Source organism: Heptranchias perlo, chromosome 21 (genome assembly GCF_035084215.1).
Source record: "Heptranchias perlo isolate sHepPer1 chromosome 21, sHepPer1.hap1, whole genome shotgun sequence".
NCBI classification, from domain to species: Eukaryota; Metazoa; Chordata; class Chondrichthyes; order Hexanchiformes; family Hexanchidae; genus Heptranchias; species Heptranchias perlo.
The window spans coordinates 48,014,027-48,033,312 of NC_090345.1; the positions used below are offsets into that span (position 1 = coordinate 48,014,027).

The window sequence follows — 19,286 nt, forward strand, 5'->3', positions numbered from 1 at the left end:
TCAGTAGGCCTGTTAATATGTTGTGTGTTAAATAGCAGAACACCCCTATTGTTAGAAAAACAGAGGATCCTCCAACTCTGAGTATTGTCATGGGAGGTATGCTAGTACTTATCATAAATGGGATAGAGAAGCAAAGGGATCTCAGGGTACAGATGCAGGTTAATAAGGCCATAAAAAAGGCAAATCAAACACTGGGGTTCATTTCTAGAGGGACATAATTGAAAAACAGACATTATGTTAAACTTGTATAGAGCCTTGGTTAGACCACACTTGAAGTATTGTGCATATTATAGAAAGAACTGGAGAGGGTGCAAAAAAGATTCACAAGGATGATACCAGAACTGAGAGGATATCCTTATCAGGAAAGGTTGAACAGGCTGGGGCTCTTTTCTGTAGAAAAGAGGAGGCTGAGGGGTGACCTGATAGAGATCTTTAAGATAATGAAAGGGTTTGATAGGGTAGACATACAGAAAATGTTTCACTTGTGGGTGAGTCCAAAACTAGAGGTCATCAATATAAAATAGTCGCTAATAAATCCAATAGGGAATTCAGGAGAAACTTCTTTACTCAAAGAGTGGCAAGAACGTGGAACTCGCTACCACAAGGAGTAGTTGAGGCGAATAGCACAGATGCATTTAAGGGGAAGCTAGATAAGCACGAGGGAGAAAGGAATAGAAGGATATGTTAATAGGGTTAGATGAAGTAGGGAGGGAGGAGGCTCGTGTGGAGCATAAACCATTGGGGCAAATGGCCTGCTTCTGTGCTATAGTTTTGATGTAAACTCCTATGTAGCTTTGAACTGACTACTGTTCACATGGTATACTTCTTTTTAAGGGCTACACTTCCTGTAATGATCTACTTCCTCTTTATCCCACTGCATTTTCTCTTGGCTTGTGGGAGGCATACAAGTGTCATCTTCATTTTTTTTCTGTCTTGTAGGGGATGGGTCTCTCCTAGGTTTCCCTCCACACATTGTGGTTAAACTTGAGAACTGGAGAGGAACAAACTAGTATCTCCCATGTGGGGTCAAGTGCTGGTGCTCCAGTACGCCCTAATGCTGTTCAACCAAATCACCATTAAAAGGATAAATATAACTGATTAAGAACTCCATACAGATGATTTAGAAAAGCAATGAATAAACCAAAAAAATTAAAAAATATAATTCTCATAAAAGTTAATGACAAGGGCATTCAGCCCATCAGAGCTTAGCTATCTTGTATCCTAACTTTCGAGTGGGGATAAGGCTAGGTTGTGTGCCTGGCAGACAAGAGTTCAGGTCGAGGCTACAGAGTGAGGTTGGATTTTGAGTCACAGTCGGGGGAACCTCATGTGTGGATAGTAATCTTTATTAAAGGCAGAGATCTGTAAAGTGCCAAGTAGAAAGATGAGGTGCTGTTCCTCAAGCTTGCTTTGAGCTTCATTGGAACAGTGTAGGAGGCCGAGTGAGAGTGGGACGGAGGATTAAAGTGGCAAGTGACCGGAAGCTCAGGGTCACGCCTGTGAACTGAATAGAGGTGTTCAGCAAAGAAATCACCCAAACTGTGTTTGGTCTCCCCAGTGTAGAAGAGACTGCATTGTGAGCAGAGAATACAGGATACTAGGCTGGAAGTACAAGTAAATTGCCATCTCACCCTGAAGGAGTGTTTGGGGCCCTGGACGGTGGTAAGGGAGAAGGTGAAAGAACAGATATTGCATCTCTAATGCTTAAATGGAAGGGTGCCAGAGGAGGGAGAGCAGGCGTTGGGGGTGATGGAGGAGTGGACCAGGGTGTCACAGAGGGAATAGTTCCTTCGGAAAGCAGAGGGGAGGGAAAGATCTGCATGGTGGTGGGATTGAGCTGGAGGTGGCAGAAATAGAAGAGGATGACCCATTGAATGTGGTTGCGAGTAGGGTGGAAGGTGAGGACATGAGGGACACTATCAAGGTGTTATAAGCTGGATAACCCGGTGAAGGATTGAATACTAGAGCCTGGTCTTCAGTTGATTCCAAGCCTTTATTCACAGAGCTCCACGTTACACCCACACCACACCCTCGATCAGCTCTCTTATAAATGGATACAAGAGAATTCCCAATTGATACCCACCATCTGAATATAATTAACACTAATTGATCTAAATCACATGGATACAATTTACACATGGTTCTGAGAGGAAGGAGAAGGGGTGAGGGCAGTAGTGTGGGAAATGGGATGGCACTAATTTCAGGAGAGCTTGGATGCTGGAGAGGGACAGCGGAAGTTGTCCTCAAGAAACTCTTGAGCAAATGGTATGCGACCAGTGGCCTGAAAGGGGTATCTGCCACCAAAGGCCAGTGTGGGGCCAGGTTGAGGTTGACGCAATGAGAGACCAGTTACATGCAAAAGGCAAGGAACGGGTGAAGCTTAGTCTTCGGGGCATGATGGAGGCAAAAATAACTACAATTTTACTTATTTATTTTATTGCTTTTTGATTTTTAAACTTTCTTCAGTGCTTTAGCTGTGGAATGGTAATAGATTAATTATCCAAGTAGTGTGATTAGCTGTTCTCTGATTTTACTGTGACAGTTGGACTATTGTGTAAGTTAAGACAGTATAATTTTATTATTTACGAGTTTACTATGAGACCAGTGGAGCATGAAAGGTTAGAAATGAGTGAAGTTTAGTCTCAGTGGTCGTTGGCTTTGAGGCATAGTTGATGGAAGAATATATTTGAGGGCGTCACAATTTTTGGGTTTTTATGCTAGCTATTCTCTCGAGTTCAGCACCACCAGTCACGCCTGTAAGCTGATCTCAAGTTCCCATGATCTGGAGTGCATCATTTACTACCCAATATCTAATTAAATGATTGTAAACAATTTTACAACACCAAGTTATAGTCCAGCAATTTTATTTTAAATTCACAAGCTTTTGGAGATTTCCTCCTTCCTCAGGCAAATGTTTCAAGAGCTCCTTGAAGCCTACGCATTTATACATATAGAACAATACATGGTGTTTACAGACTGCCCCTGCAACTGCCCGTTGCCAAGGCAATCACCGTGTTCAGACAGAGAGGTGTCACCTGCAGAACCCCCGAATACACATTCAACAAAAAAACAAACAGGGAAAAAAAACTGTTTTTTTTCTCTGTTTTTTTTCCCTGTTTGTTTTTTTGTTGAATGTGTATTCGGGGGTTCTGCAGGTGACACCTCTCTGTCTGAACACGGTGATTGCCTTGGCAACGGGCAGTTGCAGGGGCAGTCTGTAAACACCATGTATTGTTCTATATGTATAAATGCGTAGGCTTCAAGGAGCTCTTGAAACATTTGCCTGAGGAAGGAGGAAATCTCCGAAAGCTTGTGAATTTAAAATAAAATTGCTGGACTATAACTTGGTGTTGTAAAATTGTTTACAATTGTCAACCCCAGTCCATCACCGGCATCTCCACATCATAATTAAATGATAGCATGGTCTGGAGATTGTAACAGAAGACCCTTGCTCAGTATACCAGCTACTGAAGTAGACTAAAAGCACTATCGAGACAAGGCAAATCAACAACTGGTTTATTTTACATAAATGAACAGTATACAGTTTCACAGTGAACAATTTTCCTACACTTCTCAGTTATGAAAAACAATAAAGGCACAACTCATTAACCCTGAACGTTGGCTTAGCACCTGTAGCTAGCTGACCTATAACAGTTTGTTACTTGTGCTGAGAGCCCACCACTGTGAGAGTGTCAGTGAGAGACAGAGAGATACATGGCTGGGCTCTGGCAAGGGAGCCATCTTCTTACAATAAAATGCTTCTTATGTAACAATTGTACTTTTGTTTGCTAATTAACACTTCAAAACACTATGGTAACCAACCTAGTTTCAGACCAGTGGCTTCTTGCTGCAGGAGTTCCTCAAGGCAGTGTCCTAGGTCCAACCATTTTCAGTTGCTTCATCAATGACTTTCCCTCCATCATAAGGTCAGAAATGGGGATGTTCGCTGATGATTGCACAGTGTTCAGTTCCATTCGCAACCCCTCAAATAATGAAGCAGTCTGAGCCCGCATGCAGCAAGACCTGGACAACATCCAGGCTTGGGCTCATAAGTGGCAACTAACATTCACGCCAGACAAGTGCCAGGTAATGACCATCTCCAATAAGAGAGTCCAATCACCTCCCCATGACATTGAACGGCATTACCATCGCCGAATCCCCCACCATCAACATCCTGGGGGTCACCATTGACCAGAAACTTAACTGGACCAGCCACATAAACACTGTGGCTACAAGAGGAGGTCAGGGGCTGGGTATTCTGCAGCAAGTGACTCACCTCCTGACTCCCCAAAGCCTTTCCACCATCTACAAGGCACAAGTCAGGAGTGTGATGGAATAGTCTCCACTTGCCTGGATGAGTGCAGCTCCAACAACACTCAAGAAGCTCGACACCATCCAGGACAAAGCAGCCCGCTTGATTGGCACCCCATCCACCACCCTAAACATTCACTCCCTTCACCACTGGCGCACAGTGGCTGCAGTGTGTACCATCTACAGGATGCACTGCAGCAACTCGCCAAGGCTTCTTCGACAGCATCTCCCAAACCCGCGACCTCTACCACCTAGAAGGACAAGAGCAGCAGGCACATGGGAACAACACCACCTGCTCGTTCCCCTCCAAGTCACACACCATTCCGACTTGGAAATATATCGCCGTTCCTTCATTGTCGCTAGTTCAAAATCCTGGAACTCCCTATCTAACAGCACTGTGGGAGAACCTTCACCACACGGACTGCAGCGGTTCAAGAAGGCGGCTCACCACCACCGTCTCAAGGGCAATTAGGGATGGGCAATAAATGCCGGCCTCGCCAGCGACGCCCATATCCCATGAATGAATTAAAAAAAATAAAATGCTGAATTTAACTGTACAGAAATATTGTAAGAAATTCAGCTTTGGCAGCACAGGCAAAAATCCAGTTTATTACTGAGGAGACAGGCTGGATGTACCAGAGGGTCTTTTCCTCTCAGTCATTGGGTTGCGGACCTTGAGCAGCAGCTGGCATCACTGCAGTGTATCCGTGAGGCTGACAGCTATGTGGAGAGCACATTTGAGGAGGTGGTTACCCCGCAGCTTAAGAAAGTGCAGGCAGAGAGGGACTGGGTGACCGTCAGACAGACAAGGAGGACCGGGCACATAATGCAGGAATCCGAGTGTATCTCACTCTCTAACCAGTGCGGGAAAGAGGGTTCCTCTGGGGAGTGCAGCCAGAGACAAGACCATAGCATCATGGATGGTTCAGCTCTACTGTGGTTGGTTGGTTTGGGGGGGTGGGGGGGAAAGGGAGAAAGGTCAGGAGAGCGATAGTGATCGGGGATTCTATAGTTAGTGGAGCAGACAGGCGTTTCTGTGGCCGCAGACGTGATTCCAGGATGGTATTTTGCCTCCCTGGTGCCAGGGTCAAGGTTGTCACTGAGTGGCTGCAGAACATTCCGAAGGGGGAGGGTGAACAGCCAAAGGTGATGGCAATGACATAGGTAGCAAGAGGGATGAGGTCCTGCGGCAGATTTTAAGGAATTAGGAGAGATTAAGAAGTAGGACCTCAAAAGGTAGTAATCTCCAGATTACTCCCAGTGACATGTGCTAGCGAGTACAGAAATAGGAGGAAAAAGCAGATGAATGCGTGGCTGGAGAGTTGGTGCAAGAGGGAGGACTTTATATTCCTGGGGCATTGGGACCAGTTCTGGGGGAGGTGGGACCTGTTCAGGGCGGACGGAGCTAGGACCAATGTCCTCGCGGGGAGTTGGTTGGGGGGGGGGGGGTTTAAACTAGCAGTAGCAGCACGGATACAGAATTGGCCAAGTAACAGGAAGCAGAAAGTAGCAGTGAAAGGATGTTTTTCAAACTGGAGGGAGGTGTGCAGTGGTGTTCCCCAGGGGTCGGTACTAGGACCACTGCTTTTCTTGATATATATTAATGACTTGGACTTGGGTGTACAAGGCACAATTTCCAAATTTGCAGATGATACAAAACATCGATGTGTAGTGAACAGTGAGGAGGATAGTGATAGACTTCAAGAGGATAGAGACAGGCTGGTGGCATGGGCAGATACGTGGCAGATGGAAATTTAACGCAGAAAAATGCGAAGTGATACATTTCAGTAGGAAGAACGAGAAGAGGCAATATAAACCATAGGGCACAATTCTAAAAGGGGTACAGGAACACAGAGATCTGGGGGCATATGTGTACAAATCATTGTATGTGGCAGGGCAGGTTGAGAAAGCGGTTAAAAAAGCATACATGGTCCTGGGCTTTATAAATAGAGGCATAGAGTACAAAAGCAAGGAGGTCATGATTAACCTTTATAAAACACTGATTCGACCACAACTGGAGTATTGTATCCAGTTCTGGGCACTGCACTTTAGGAAAGACGTGAAAGTCTTAGAGATTTACTAAAATGATTCCAGAGATGAGGGACTTTAGTTAAATTGATAGACCGGAGAAGCTGGGGTTGTTCTCCTCAGAAAAGAGGTTGAGAGGAGATTTGATAGAGGTATTTTAAAAATCATGAAGGGTCTAGACAGGATAGATAGATAGATAGAAGCTGTTCCCATTGGTGGAAGGGTCAAGAACCATAGGACTTAGATTTAAGGTGATTGGCAAAAGAACCAAAGGTGACATGAGGAAAAACTTTTTTACGCAGCGAGTGGTTAGGATCTGGAATGCACTGCCCGAGGGGGTGGTGAAGGCAGATTCAATCATGGCCTTCAAAAGGGAGCTGGATAAGTACTTGAAAGGAAAAAAATTGCAGGGCGACAGGGAAAGGGCGGGGGAGTGGGACTAGCTGGATTGCTCGTGCATAGAGCCGGCGCAGACTCGATGGGCCGAATGGCCTCCTTCCGTGCTGTAACCTATGATTCTATTGTTTGTAGTAAAATCACAAAGCTGTGTTTGATTTTATAAACTTGAGAAAACAGTTCAATTTGGAATGGGAGATGGGGGAGGGAAATAGCTGAAGCCTGTGACATGCAGCATCGGCACGATGTGGGAGGGCCAGGATGGCCACGTCACCGACTGCTTGCGCTCAACCTCAAGGTTTCCGATCTTGAGGACCAGCTGGCAAAACCATCACTTATGGAAGCTGAAGGGTTCCTGCTATAAACATTCCAGGAGGTGGTTATGCCACAGACAGACTGAATTAGTAATGGGCAGTGGTGGCTTTAAATTTGGCACTCTCCATCTCCTTGCAGGTATGCTGTAATATTGATCTATGGGGATGGTACCATAGCATGACACAGGACATCCTTTTCACAATCAACTCATTCAGCACTGCCTTCACTTCAGCAATTGTAACCAATTTTACAACACCAAGTTATAGTCCAGCAATTTTATTTTAAATTCACAAGCTTTCGGAGGCTACCTCCTTCCTCAGGTGAACGATTCCACATCGTTCACCTGAGGAAGGAGGTAGCCTCCGAAAGCTTGTGAATTTAAAATAAAATTGCTGGACTATAACTTGGTGTTGTAAAATTGTTTACAATTGTCAACCCCAGTCCATCACCGGCATCTCCACATCTTCACTTCAGCAGACAGTGGTGGGAGGCAGTCTTGGCAATAGCTTGCTTTCCCTTTGTTTGTGCCCATCACTTCTTAGGCCCCTGACCCATCAGTCTTGACAAAGACTGCTAATGGGTTGTGGTGCTTTTTGAGGCTCTCGAACAGTGTTCCGAATTTTTGACATGCTATTGTGACACTGCCCTTTAATGGCCCCCATCCCTTTAAATGTCTCACACAATTATCTGCTCTCAATACTAGTGTGTACCCTGCCTCCATCCAGATCTGCACCTGAAGCTATGCTAACGAGGTGGCTTCAGAAAACCGAGTGCAATAGCACACTTCCATTTGAGTTTTGTCTAAAATCCACCACTAACCATTCTGGCATAAACTTCACAAAACAGAAAAATCTAGGGCAGAGACACCAGAAATTTATTTTAGTCACAAAATGTTCTATGCAAGCTTCCCAAAATTAAACTGAACTGCATCTGAAATGTATTTTTGTGGTGACTGTATAGAAAGCAACCACAATTGTAATTATTTTGCATATCTTCCAACACAGAACAGCCCCATAAAGCAAATGTAGAACTGAGCAGAAGATGTAAATGAAATTGGCACAAGTCACCCCAACTAGTAGTGTGTTTCTGGTTGCAGGTGGCCCATTTAATGGAGAGAAGGTCCATAGCAAAAGAATAAATAAGACGACAAATTTATCCAGGTTTCTCTCACACCCATGACCCTGGTTATAGACTTGTCATTCCCTTTGATCATGAAATAGTGTTCACAATCTTGGAAAGAGGAGTGTATGGAGACATGTTTCAACAGAAAGCAATGCAATTCAATACTATGGAGTCTGGTCTAGTCCTGTTAACTGTTTTGTTTTCTTGAGCAATATGTCCAACTCTTATCTACTTCAAAAAATTAACTACCACCACAAAAATACAGCACCCCCTTTTATTGATATCCAAGTGCTACAAAGTGTAATGCTAAATGAACGTCAAACTTGCCAGAGGTACTGAAAATTCTAGTAAAAATTAGCAAAATTGGTATTCTATTTTAGTAGTTATTGCAGCAAATAAAATACTAAATACCAAGAACTCAGGAATTAAATAAAGATACCCACTTGTCAGTGTATTAAGATGTCAGTTCTCAGCCAAGCTGCTTAGCACTACTCATACTTGACTGAAGAGATGTAATTTGCTCCATATGAAATACAGCATGAAGCACATTTGTACAAAAGTGAAGTACCCGAATTGGGAAACTGGGGTGCTGTATAACTAGGATGTATATATATTGTGTTCTGTCTCTAGTATGTTTATTTTTTTGACCTAAACACAATTTTATTATTTGATTCTTTAAAATCTGAATATTTTCCCTAATTTCTACTATAATTCTCTCAAATGTAACAATTTTATGTTCACAGCCATTTATAATAAATACATATATTGTATGTGAAGGTCCACTTCTAGCTCTTGATGCAACATTTTTACTGATATCACATTATAGCAGGAAATATAATGATATAATTATAGAGAGAAATATGAGCAAGCTTAATCATTAAGGCAGTTTAAATATCTTTACTCCACAGTGAAATCTTTAATTCAAGGTTGTAACATATTCTGTTATATGGACTGATAAAATGCAACGATAAAATGCAACAACTCTCCAAATTTACTAGAAAATAAGTTACAGAAAATTGACATTTTAAAATCAAGCTGAAACACTCGATGAACAAAGTAATGAATACACTGCATTTTTATATGGTAAAAATATTTTATCCTGTAAATCTACAAAATAGCAATGACTATTTGAACAGTAAGTACCGTAGCACTACAGGGTCAAAGGTGAAACCCAAGGCATTGGAGCTCTGGCTTAGAAGTTTTAAATCCAAAATACTTTTATCTTACTTTTGCATCTATTACAAAAATAATTTTAGGGTATTTCCTTACCTATCAATCACAGCTCTGGCTTCTCCCCAAAGTTACCCCTTTGTTGAGGCACAGTCCTAGAAAAATTAGTTTTAGGATTCAAAATTGCATTGGGAATAATTTTGTAAATAGAGGGACCCGTTAAACTTTGCTCTTAGTTTCTGAAAGTTGCTGGGATTGTACTCTTTGACACACTTCCATCTCTTACTCATTCCTGCATCATTCTTGGCTTAAGCTGAATCAAAGTTTTTGCCAAGATTCCGTTAGTAAAGGAACTGAGCAGAATTCTTAGGTCCATAATGCATATATTCTTTTGTAGCTTTGAAAAAAGGGTGAACTAGGGGATTAGAAGTAGATTTTATGAATACAAGTTCTTATGTACAGCATGTCAGTGCTGTCACATGTATATTTTCCTCAATGTTTTTTCCATATACCAAAAAGTGATTGTATTACAAAAATCAACACTATTTACTGATCTCAACTAGTCATAAAAGTACAATGTAATCTTACAGACAACTTAATTTCTACTTGCCAACAAGTAATGAAAAAAATTATTAGTGAATTTTTCATGCAAACCAAGCACTGGTGTTCATTTCTAGAGGGAGAGAATTGAAAAGCAGAGAAGTTATGTTAAACATATATAGAACCTTGGTTAGACCACACTTGGAGTACTGTGCACAGTTCTGTTCTTCATATTATAAGGATCTAGAGGCACTGTAAAAGGTGCAAAAAAGATTTACTAGAATGATACCAGAACGGAGAGGTTATACCTAGCAGGAAACATTGAACAGCATGGGGCTCTTTTCTCTAGAAAAAAGACTGAGGGGTGACCTGATAGACATCTTTAAGATTATTAAAAGGTTTGATAAGGGAGACGTAGAGATGTTGTTTCCGGTTGCGGGAGAGATCAGAACAAGGGGCCATAAATATGGCGGGAGTAACTATAACTAACTGTTACATTAGAGACTTTCTAGACTTCTCGGTCTCTGTTGTTGTACCTCCCCGTGTTTGTGTTTACTGCGTGTGGCCAAATCGACACTCCCTTACACAAGTCAACAAGGTCTGCGAAGATCAAGTATCTGCAGGAGGGCGAAATCATTTAAAAAAAACTTTTAGATTACCCTGCGGGATATCTATTTCCAGTTGGGACTCCCCGCCGATATGTTTACAGCAACATTCGGTGATAAGTATGTGCTCCTGAGGTTCTGGCAACCAAGAAGCTCATATACGCAAACAAATGAGGATGATTGTATAGATGAAGGACCCATATTGATTCCCAACCGAATCTTGTCCTTAGGGATTTCCCTGAGGTCAAAAGAGTGGAAGGGAGAGACTACCTTGAGCATGAGGAAGAATCTCCTGCTCAGACTACTTCTGGAGGGGGGGCGGGGGGGCGAAGATTTCTTTTTCTCGTGCCTAATCGTTTTATAATTCCCATTTCAGAGGATTAATTGAGTGCACTGCCGAGTTCGATGAGACAAATAATGACGCCAAACTCCAATGTTGTCTGTGCAGCAATTAGAATTGAGCCCGACAGTACCTCTAATCAATGGATTGAGGCTATGATTCATTATGCCAGTGATCGTTTACTTTGTGTACAATGCAATGAATATCACATCATAATTCATATATTATGTTTAAAAAGCATATGAAAGTTAAGCATTCGACTGCTAAAATAATCACAAAATGCTCCAGGTGCAAGAAGAGCAGGGAATAATACTCCATGGCTTGTCACTATCCAAAACGCAAAGGCATTCATCGCCTAACATTTACTGTTCAGTTCTCCTGTTCACTATGTCCGCTATCTTTCTCCTCGAAAATCGGTTTAGGCCAACACGAGAAACATACGCACCCTGACCTCAGGAATAAAAAGAGAGCAGAGGACATTATTCCTAAAAAGAACATCAATAAGATCAGTGTGGTCTGTCGAGGAGGTGGGTACGCTGATTGAATTAGAGGCCAAATTTATTGGTCAGCAAAACATCAAGATGATGATCAATGATATCCTGGTATCCAAAACAAATAAACAGATATCGGACAAAAGACGATGGTCAGCCGCCAAGGCTAATAAAGATAGTGCAATAGCTGCACACAATACCAGCGTTGTAAGCAAAATCAATGATGCTGCTATTACTGAAGTAGGTCAAGAGATGACAAACCAATTAATAGTACCCAATCGAATCAATATGAAAGATCTTACAAAGGGCAAAATAGTTACGCGACATCCATAATACACTTTTGGAAACGGAAGAGATTTTAAAAGGGCCAGCTGACCCCCAGATAGAACAGTTTGCCAATGGAAATATCGAGGTATTACTCAATAAGAGAGCTAATCCTCAGATAGATCCAATGATGCACGAGTCAACAAGAACTACAAGTCTACAGGGAAGAGAAATAGCGGCCCAGTTAAGAGGTATGCAATGAAAAAAAGCCAAATATAAGACAGTGCAAATAATGTACAATATAGAAGGAAATTGGCCCGTCAAATCATGGGTGGACCAGCCAAAATTAAACAAAAATGACCTTGAGGCACACTTTGTGAATAGACTGTCAATAGCAAATAACAAAGCAGACATCGGCAAATTTGCTGGATGTATGAAGGCGACTAACAATTCAAATCGCACGTGAGCGATCAATGAGTCGGATGTAAATTCCACCACCGAAGGTATGAAATGCCCCGGGATTAGATGGTGTTATCCTGGAAGAGCTGAGAAAGATTGACAGTGGTGATTCCACTCGACTTCCGAGGCTCTTTTCACTGATGCTCAAAATATCCTATATACCCAATGCATTAAAGAAAAGTAGAACTGTGTTAATACCAAAGAGTGAAGACTCTGAAACCCTAAAGGACATTGACAGCTGGAGGCTGATAACAATTGGACCAATGTTACTTAGACTGTTTAATAAAATTATGGTAACGAGACTTGCAGAGGCCATTGCACCTAATCCAAGACAGAAGGGATTCATTGCAGCCACATCTGGCTACCATGAGAGTATAGCTATCCTCCATAACATAATAAACGGATCCAAATACAATAAGAACCATCTTGCTGTTGCCTTTGTTGACTTAGCAAAGGCCGTCAATAGAGTTGGACACAGGTTAATCTCCAAAGCATTAAGCAAGAATGGGTTGCCAAAAGAATTTAATCGAATTGATAACCTAGGTATGAACACCACCACGGTAATCGAAGGAGCAGGATGCAGTACAGACCCTATATCAGAAGGGAGGGGTCAAACAGGGTGATCCATTATCACCTCTGATTTTTAACATCGTGGTGGATCCTCACAGGTGGAGAGGGTCCACTCCATTATGGTCGTAATGAAATCTACTGGTGGACAGATGGCTTGTAATGCCAGAGCTTTAGCGAATGATATCGCAATTCTAAGCGATTCTCATACTGGCATGGAAATAAATTTGAAGGTTCTCGAATTGTTCTGCAAGAAAACTGGCCTTTCAATTAATACTATAAAGACTACTGGATTTTACATGGCTTCCAGTAGGAAAACATTCCTCTATAACCACGCCCAAAAAATGGAAAATCAATGGCGTTAACCTTGCTTTTATCGAACCAGGAGATACTGAAAAATACCTGGGTGCCTGTGGGCAGGACTATCTGACGATAACTGGGTCAAATAAGTTACAGGATTGGATTGTAAACCTGAAAAAGACCAAGTTGAAGCCAGTCCAGAAATTTGAGATTCTGAAAACTTATATTATTCCTAGGTTTTATTTTCATCTAACCCTGATGGAAGCATCACAGAATATATTAATCAAAAAGGATAGTATAATCAAGAAAGTCGTTAAGGAAGTAATACATTTACCAAGTCATATATGTGATGGCCTACTCTATTCTAGAGAGACTGCAGCCTATGTCTACCAAAATTTGAAATCCAAATCCCATCTGCGGTCGTGAGCAAGCTGGAGGCCTTCGAAAAATCGTTTGATCCGATTTTAAAAGTGCCCTTCCAGTTTTGTAGACAGGATAATCATAATAACATAGAAGAACTGAAACAGCTTAATGTGTTAAAGGAAGTTGTCAACTATCCCTCAATCATAGGCAATACAAGTTCAGATGAGGCCACTAATCGATCGATATGAAGTGACATCGAAGATCAAGTTTGGGATTTAATTCCTTTACAACTTCAGAACAGGAAGAGTCGAGCGCCAATATTTATGGCGAATGGAACAATTTGGAATTTCAGAAATGGATTACAGCCCAATTTCAGGGATCCGGTATTATGTACTGTTAAAATAATAACATTTCTAACAATTGGATTAGAAACAGCTATGGCATGAAGCACTCACTTTATTTACGCTCTATTAATGAGATCCAACCTTTATCCAACTAGGTACTCATTAGCACTCAGCAACTCCACGGCAAATAAATCCTGTAGGAGATGCGCCCGGGTTAATGAAACAATTTCTCATATATCTGGCAGTTGCATATACATCAAGAATGAGAATTAAACGGTACAACATGATCCTCGAGCAGTTGAAAGACAAGGTTGTAAGCTATGGTTGGGCAGCGTTCCTCGAACCAAGAGAAGATCGGATAATGGAAGTTTATGGAAACCCGCTATCATCTTCCATAAAGGTGGTGATGTTGCGGTTGTCGATGTAACAATACACTTGGAGGATAGTAATACGTTCGACCTTGCTTGGACTGAAAAATGCAATAAATACAGAATTTTAGCACCTGCAATTAAAGACCTTACCAGCGGTAAGAACATCAAATTTTTTGGCTTTGTTATGGGTGTGAGGGGGAAATGGCTAGAGCAGAAAACTGAGTGTGCAACTTTGAGAAATTTCATCAGCAAGACCGTTGCTTCCCGTACATCGAAGCTTACCCTCCAACTCACCCTCAAAATTCTGCGTATATTTATGGTCTCTTAATGTATTTTATATTTTAATGTTTTATTATCTATTGTTCACATTTTATATTTCAATGATTTTGTTTTTTAGTTCTGGCCGATTTTAACTAGTTTTATTAAAGATGTTTTTTTTTCTTTTTCTTATGTTTTATCCCCTTAGTTATCCACCGCTTGATGAATTCTGTTACACATTGATTTAATTAACACCTGAGGCCTTTACGCCCCCCTGTGGTTTTGCCGGATATGTGTTAGTTGACGAGCAACTTTAAAACGCGAAAAGGCCACTCATTAAATGGATTAAGTCAGAGTGTATTTTAAGTAGTCACCAATAAATCCAATAGGAAATTCAGGAGAAACTTCTTTACCCAGAGAGTGGTTAGAACATTACCATTGTAGGAGTAGTTGAGGTGAATAGCACAGATGTTTTTAAGGGGAAGCTAGATAAACACGAGGGAGAAAGGAATAGAAGGGTATGTTGATGGGGTTAGATGAAGGAGGGTAGGAGATGGCTCGTGTGGAGCATAAACACTGGAATGGACCTGTTGGGCCAAATGGCCTGTTTCTGTGCTGTACATCTATGTAATATTCCTGTCACCCCATACGCCAGTTGACTTTGTATTTATAAATGCCTCTTCTGATGCTATCAATATAGTTCATTTATACTCATTTTTGTAAATGTAATTTTAATATGTTGCATTAACAGTATACATGATTCTGTACAAATTGCTAAAATTAACACATTGTAAGCTCTTTACTGTATTTTGTTTAGTTCAATTTCTCATGACACAGCATTTCCTGCTAAATGTGTAATTTCCAAGGATTCATCTTTTTACCCAACTCAAAAAGATCTGTAGTTAAGAGTTGATTGTTTCACACCAAACTGAAGCCTTCATAATGATCTATGGCTTTAACTAGCTTCGTCTTAAGGATTTCTTTGTCTGTGTATTTTGGCAGATCCAGAAGATTAAAGCAGGTGTGTGCCACTGGAAGGTAATTATCTCCACCTCCAGTTGGTTGAATGATAAATTTTAGGCTCTTCATTCCAAGAATTGGGATACGGTCACTGCCAGTTAGAAACACTAAAATAAATGCAAAAAATAATCACTCTTAGATCCAACCAGTGCAGAGAGAAGGAAGAGACTTGAAACAGATAAAATCATGAACAGTTAAGTACTACAATAATTTAATTAGTTCATCTATGCCTTTCAAGACTTACACAGAAAACGTTTTTTCTTTTCCACAGGTAGTTCATGGAACACCTCCCAGAAGAGTTTGATGGTAGCATGATCTGCCCAATATTCTCCTTTATATTCAGTATTCTGTAAGAAAAAGAACAAAGCTGCTTACTTGTGAAATAAAAAAACCTATAGATTAGAAAAAGTTACATTTTGGAACAAGTAAAGGTTGGAATACTGTTTGGCTGGAAGCTAGATAGCAATGATGGGAATGTGCGGAGAGATATCAAAATGGAAATCAATTGCCAGTGGAATTCCATAAGGGCTGATGTTTATAATTTTTATAAATGACTTGGAGAAAGGATGTTGTCCAAGCTGTCTTAGATGACATTTGGGTGCAGTGGCCAATGATACTAGCAAACGTGTGATAATCCAAAGGTCAATGAACAGAAAGGTGGCAGGTCAGAGTTCAACACTGATAAGTGCAAAGTAATGAGATTAAGTAAAAAGTAGTGACAATGTGGGTACATATTAAATAGAAACTCTCGAGGTTAACAGAGTATTAGAGACCTGGGGATTTTTGTGGATAGGTTGTCAAAACAGTTTAGTTTAGTTTCACATGGGTGGTCAAGAAAGCACATAAAACATTGGGTGTATAGCCAGGGGTGTGATTTATAAGTCAAAAGGATTTTGAAGTGGTACGTGGCCTTGATGAACCCACATCTGGAGTATCACATTCAATTTGGCTCCACATTAGAGCAAGGATATATTGTAGGAAGTAGTCCAGAGGAGGGCTATTGGCCGATTCCTCAATTTATAGGGCTGGATTACGAGGAGAGATGGTTTGCTTTGTGATTTTATTTTCGAGAACAGGACGATGTGGGGCAACTTGATAGAAATCTGGAAAATGTTCACAGTAATGAAGAAATTAGATTCAGGAAAGCTCTTCAGTCAGGCACAGAATTCAAGGACTAGGGAACACAGTTTAAAGCTAGGGTGTCAACACAGTAATGGAGTGGTAGAAATGTGGAATAGTGGAACAGAAAATCACGCTCAATGAATTCCTATTATAAACAGGATTCAAAGCTATTTGCTCTAGAATTATATTGTGAAATCTGATGGGAAGTTTGAAAGACTAAGGGGGGTTAGATGAACCAATGGTCTTCTCTTGACCAAAACATTACTATATTACTATGTAATACAAAACATACACAGATAGAATATGAACATATTACCTGCAATAATAAGCATGAACTAACATACAATTACAATTCTAAAGCTATTAGAAATATTTTTTTTCAAATAATCTCAATTTACACCATGAAAACTGACAGTGTTCCAAGAGCTAGTTTCTCCAGTGGCATTGTACCATAGAGTGTAAAACAGGGCCATGCTGGTGAACTACTCCATAGCACTGTACATTGTAACACCAGTATAATGACACCACGCCATTAGAGAAACTGGTCCTTTACATAAATTTCAATTTTGGCCATGTAGCCCAGAATTTTGTTAACAAACAAAATAGCTGCTTAATATGGCAAATGTCCACAGAATGCCAAGGTTCTATATACATTAACAAAATACTTCCTCTCTAATAATTAAGCATGCAGTGACAACAAAGATTTTGGGGCCTTCCTTGGTCTTTGCATATAAGCATTCTCTACATGTCTGCAGTAACAGGCATGTTTCACAATCCAACACATACAAAGGGACACTGTCACTTGAAATGGTTGGATTTTTTTTTTGTTTACAGCACCTGCATGAGAACTGCTTCCAAACAGTATAAAGAGAATGATGCTCTGCCTGCAAATTATCAACTTGTTTTAATCTGATCCTTCAGAAAGAAACGAAGAGCAATACCAAATCTCTCACAATCCTTAGCAAGAGAATACCTGGGCGTTCATCCTTAAGCACCTGTTGTAACAGCAGCGGCGAGTAGAAGGAAAATGTTCTTGGGGGAGAACAGTAGCAGAAGCAGAGAGAAGAGAAGGTTTCAACAAAGATCTCTGCCATGCTCAGCCACTGGGATGTCTGCCCAATAAAAGGGAAGCGTCATATGAAACATCAGTCACTAGGTAGAGACTGTGCCCGAGCTGTACGAGATTGAGCAAGACTGACACTACCTTGTCACAGACCCATAGAGAAGCAGGAGAGCCTCTTAGGTGGCCAGAAAGTATTCACCAACATCCTATGATGTTTGGGTGACCATTAGTTCATGCGAGTAGAATACTGAAACCTTGGTACTGGTCAGTTCCAAGAAACTTATGTCAACTAATACTGGTGCACATTTCTTTTCTTCCCTTAAGGATAGCTTGGTATGGTTGATGCTGAAGCCACAGATGGGACCAGTAAGTGGTCGCTTTGCACAAGATGTAGTAAGACTGGCGCACTAGGGTGTCAGTATCAATTAGCATTAGTGGAAAGTCCACTGCTACCAAGCCTCTAGCTGGTCATGGCGACAACAGTGAAGGATGTGGTCTAGGGATCTGAAGTAGGTATCATTGCCAGCAGAATAGATTTCATGTGTTAAGAGTCAGTAGCAACTGGTGCAGGTTGAGAACCAGTGTTAAATTTAACAAGGTTATATATCATGACATGCTGAGGCATATTTCAGACACATTGTGGATGTTAGCAATTGTTAAGTGTTATACATTTAGTGTATAAAGCCCATAGGACAACAAGTACGCAATGCTAGTTGGTAGCACTGTACCTATTTAACAAAGTTAGAATCTTAATAAAACTAGCATGGCACCAAAAAAGAAAACCTGTTACATTCCTCACTACTGACATCCTTCATTTGAAGATTGCAAAATTTACCAAAAACACATGCTTCTTCATCTGGAGTGAGCATACTACTAACCTTCTCCCATTCGTTCCAGTCATAATTTGCGTTTCCAATCACCATTGCCTGCAATTCATTAGGCTGGAAGAGCTGAAGTACCTTTCCTCCACACACTTTGTGAAAGCCTTCATAGAAAGCATCAAATAAAGAAGCAATGGATATGTTGAACACATAGTCCACGTATGCATCCACAAATTCATGCCTGGAAAAATATGAACAACATTTCTTAGCCACTTATACACAAATGCTGACATTGGCGTAAGCATTCAACTATATAAACAGACTCTCCTTCTTTATAAAGACGTTTTCAAAAACTTCTATCAATCACAATTTTTCAGCCTAGTGAACATTTCTCATACCCCAGTTACAATGTACAATACAGCGTAGAGTGTTGAACTTTTTACAAGAGCGGTTATATGAGGCTATACTGCAAGTTATACTGCCTGCCCGCAGCACTGTTGCAAGAGGGAAGTGAGAGCTTCACAACTAATTACTTAAACCCCTAGCTGCCAGTGGAATTTTCAGTGACAAATTGCAGATGATATTTTCATCTCTTTCCTATTAGAAATTTGTATCAGTTTTTCTTTAAAACTTCAGAATCAGTTAGTACCAGTGCACAGCAGTAGTGATTGCATTTCTGAAAAATCACTAATATTATGTTGTATGTTTGGTATGTGTGCTGGGAAAGAATGTGTTACATCAATATCAAAGGTCTAGTGCAACTGGGGCATAAAGCACACTTACAATGTAAAAGTTAGATTATGTACCTTGCAAGGTCTTCATACTTTCAATAGAAGTATTTTGTTTGATGAAAGGATGCCTGACCAGCACAATTTTCAAAACCAGTTTGGGATTAGCAAAATCATCCCCCCCCCTTTATCTTTTTAAACACTTTAGTGATCCAAGGCAAAAGGAGGGATTGTTGGGTAGCAGAGAGGAACATCTGCTTCAATAAGAATGACTGTGCATCCAATTGT

General features: G+C 40.9%; 1 protein-coding gene across 4 annotated transcripts in view; it reads right to left on the reverse strand.

Annotated features, from left to right (window-relative positions):
- Nucleotides 1–10,130: 10,130 nt before the first annotated feature.
- Nucleotides 10,131–19,286, reverse strand: part of herc4 (HECT and RLD domain containing E3 ubiquitin protein ligase 4) — a 124,184-nt gene continuing 115,028 nt past the window's right edge. For 2 of the 4 annotated variants that reach the window (XM_068002623.1, XM_068002624.1), the window contains 3 exons: nucleotides 18,328–18,511; nucleotides 15,509–15,611; nucleotides 10,131–15,371 (listed from right to left, as the gene is read on the reverse strand). In XM_068002623.1, the coding sequence (XP_067858724.1) occupies nucleotides 15,163–15,371; nucleotides 15,509–15,611; nucleotides 18,328–18,511 (496 nt within the window). In that variant the 3' untranslated portion in view covers nucleotides 10,131–15,162. Of the gene's footprint in view, nucleotides 15,372–15,508; nucleotides 15,612–18,327; nucleotides 18,512–19,286 lie in introns of those variants that run through there. The other 2 variants (XM_068002626.1, XM_068002625.1) reach the window with 2 other exon arrangements.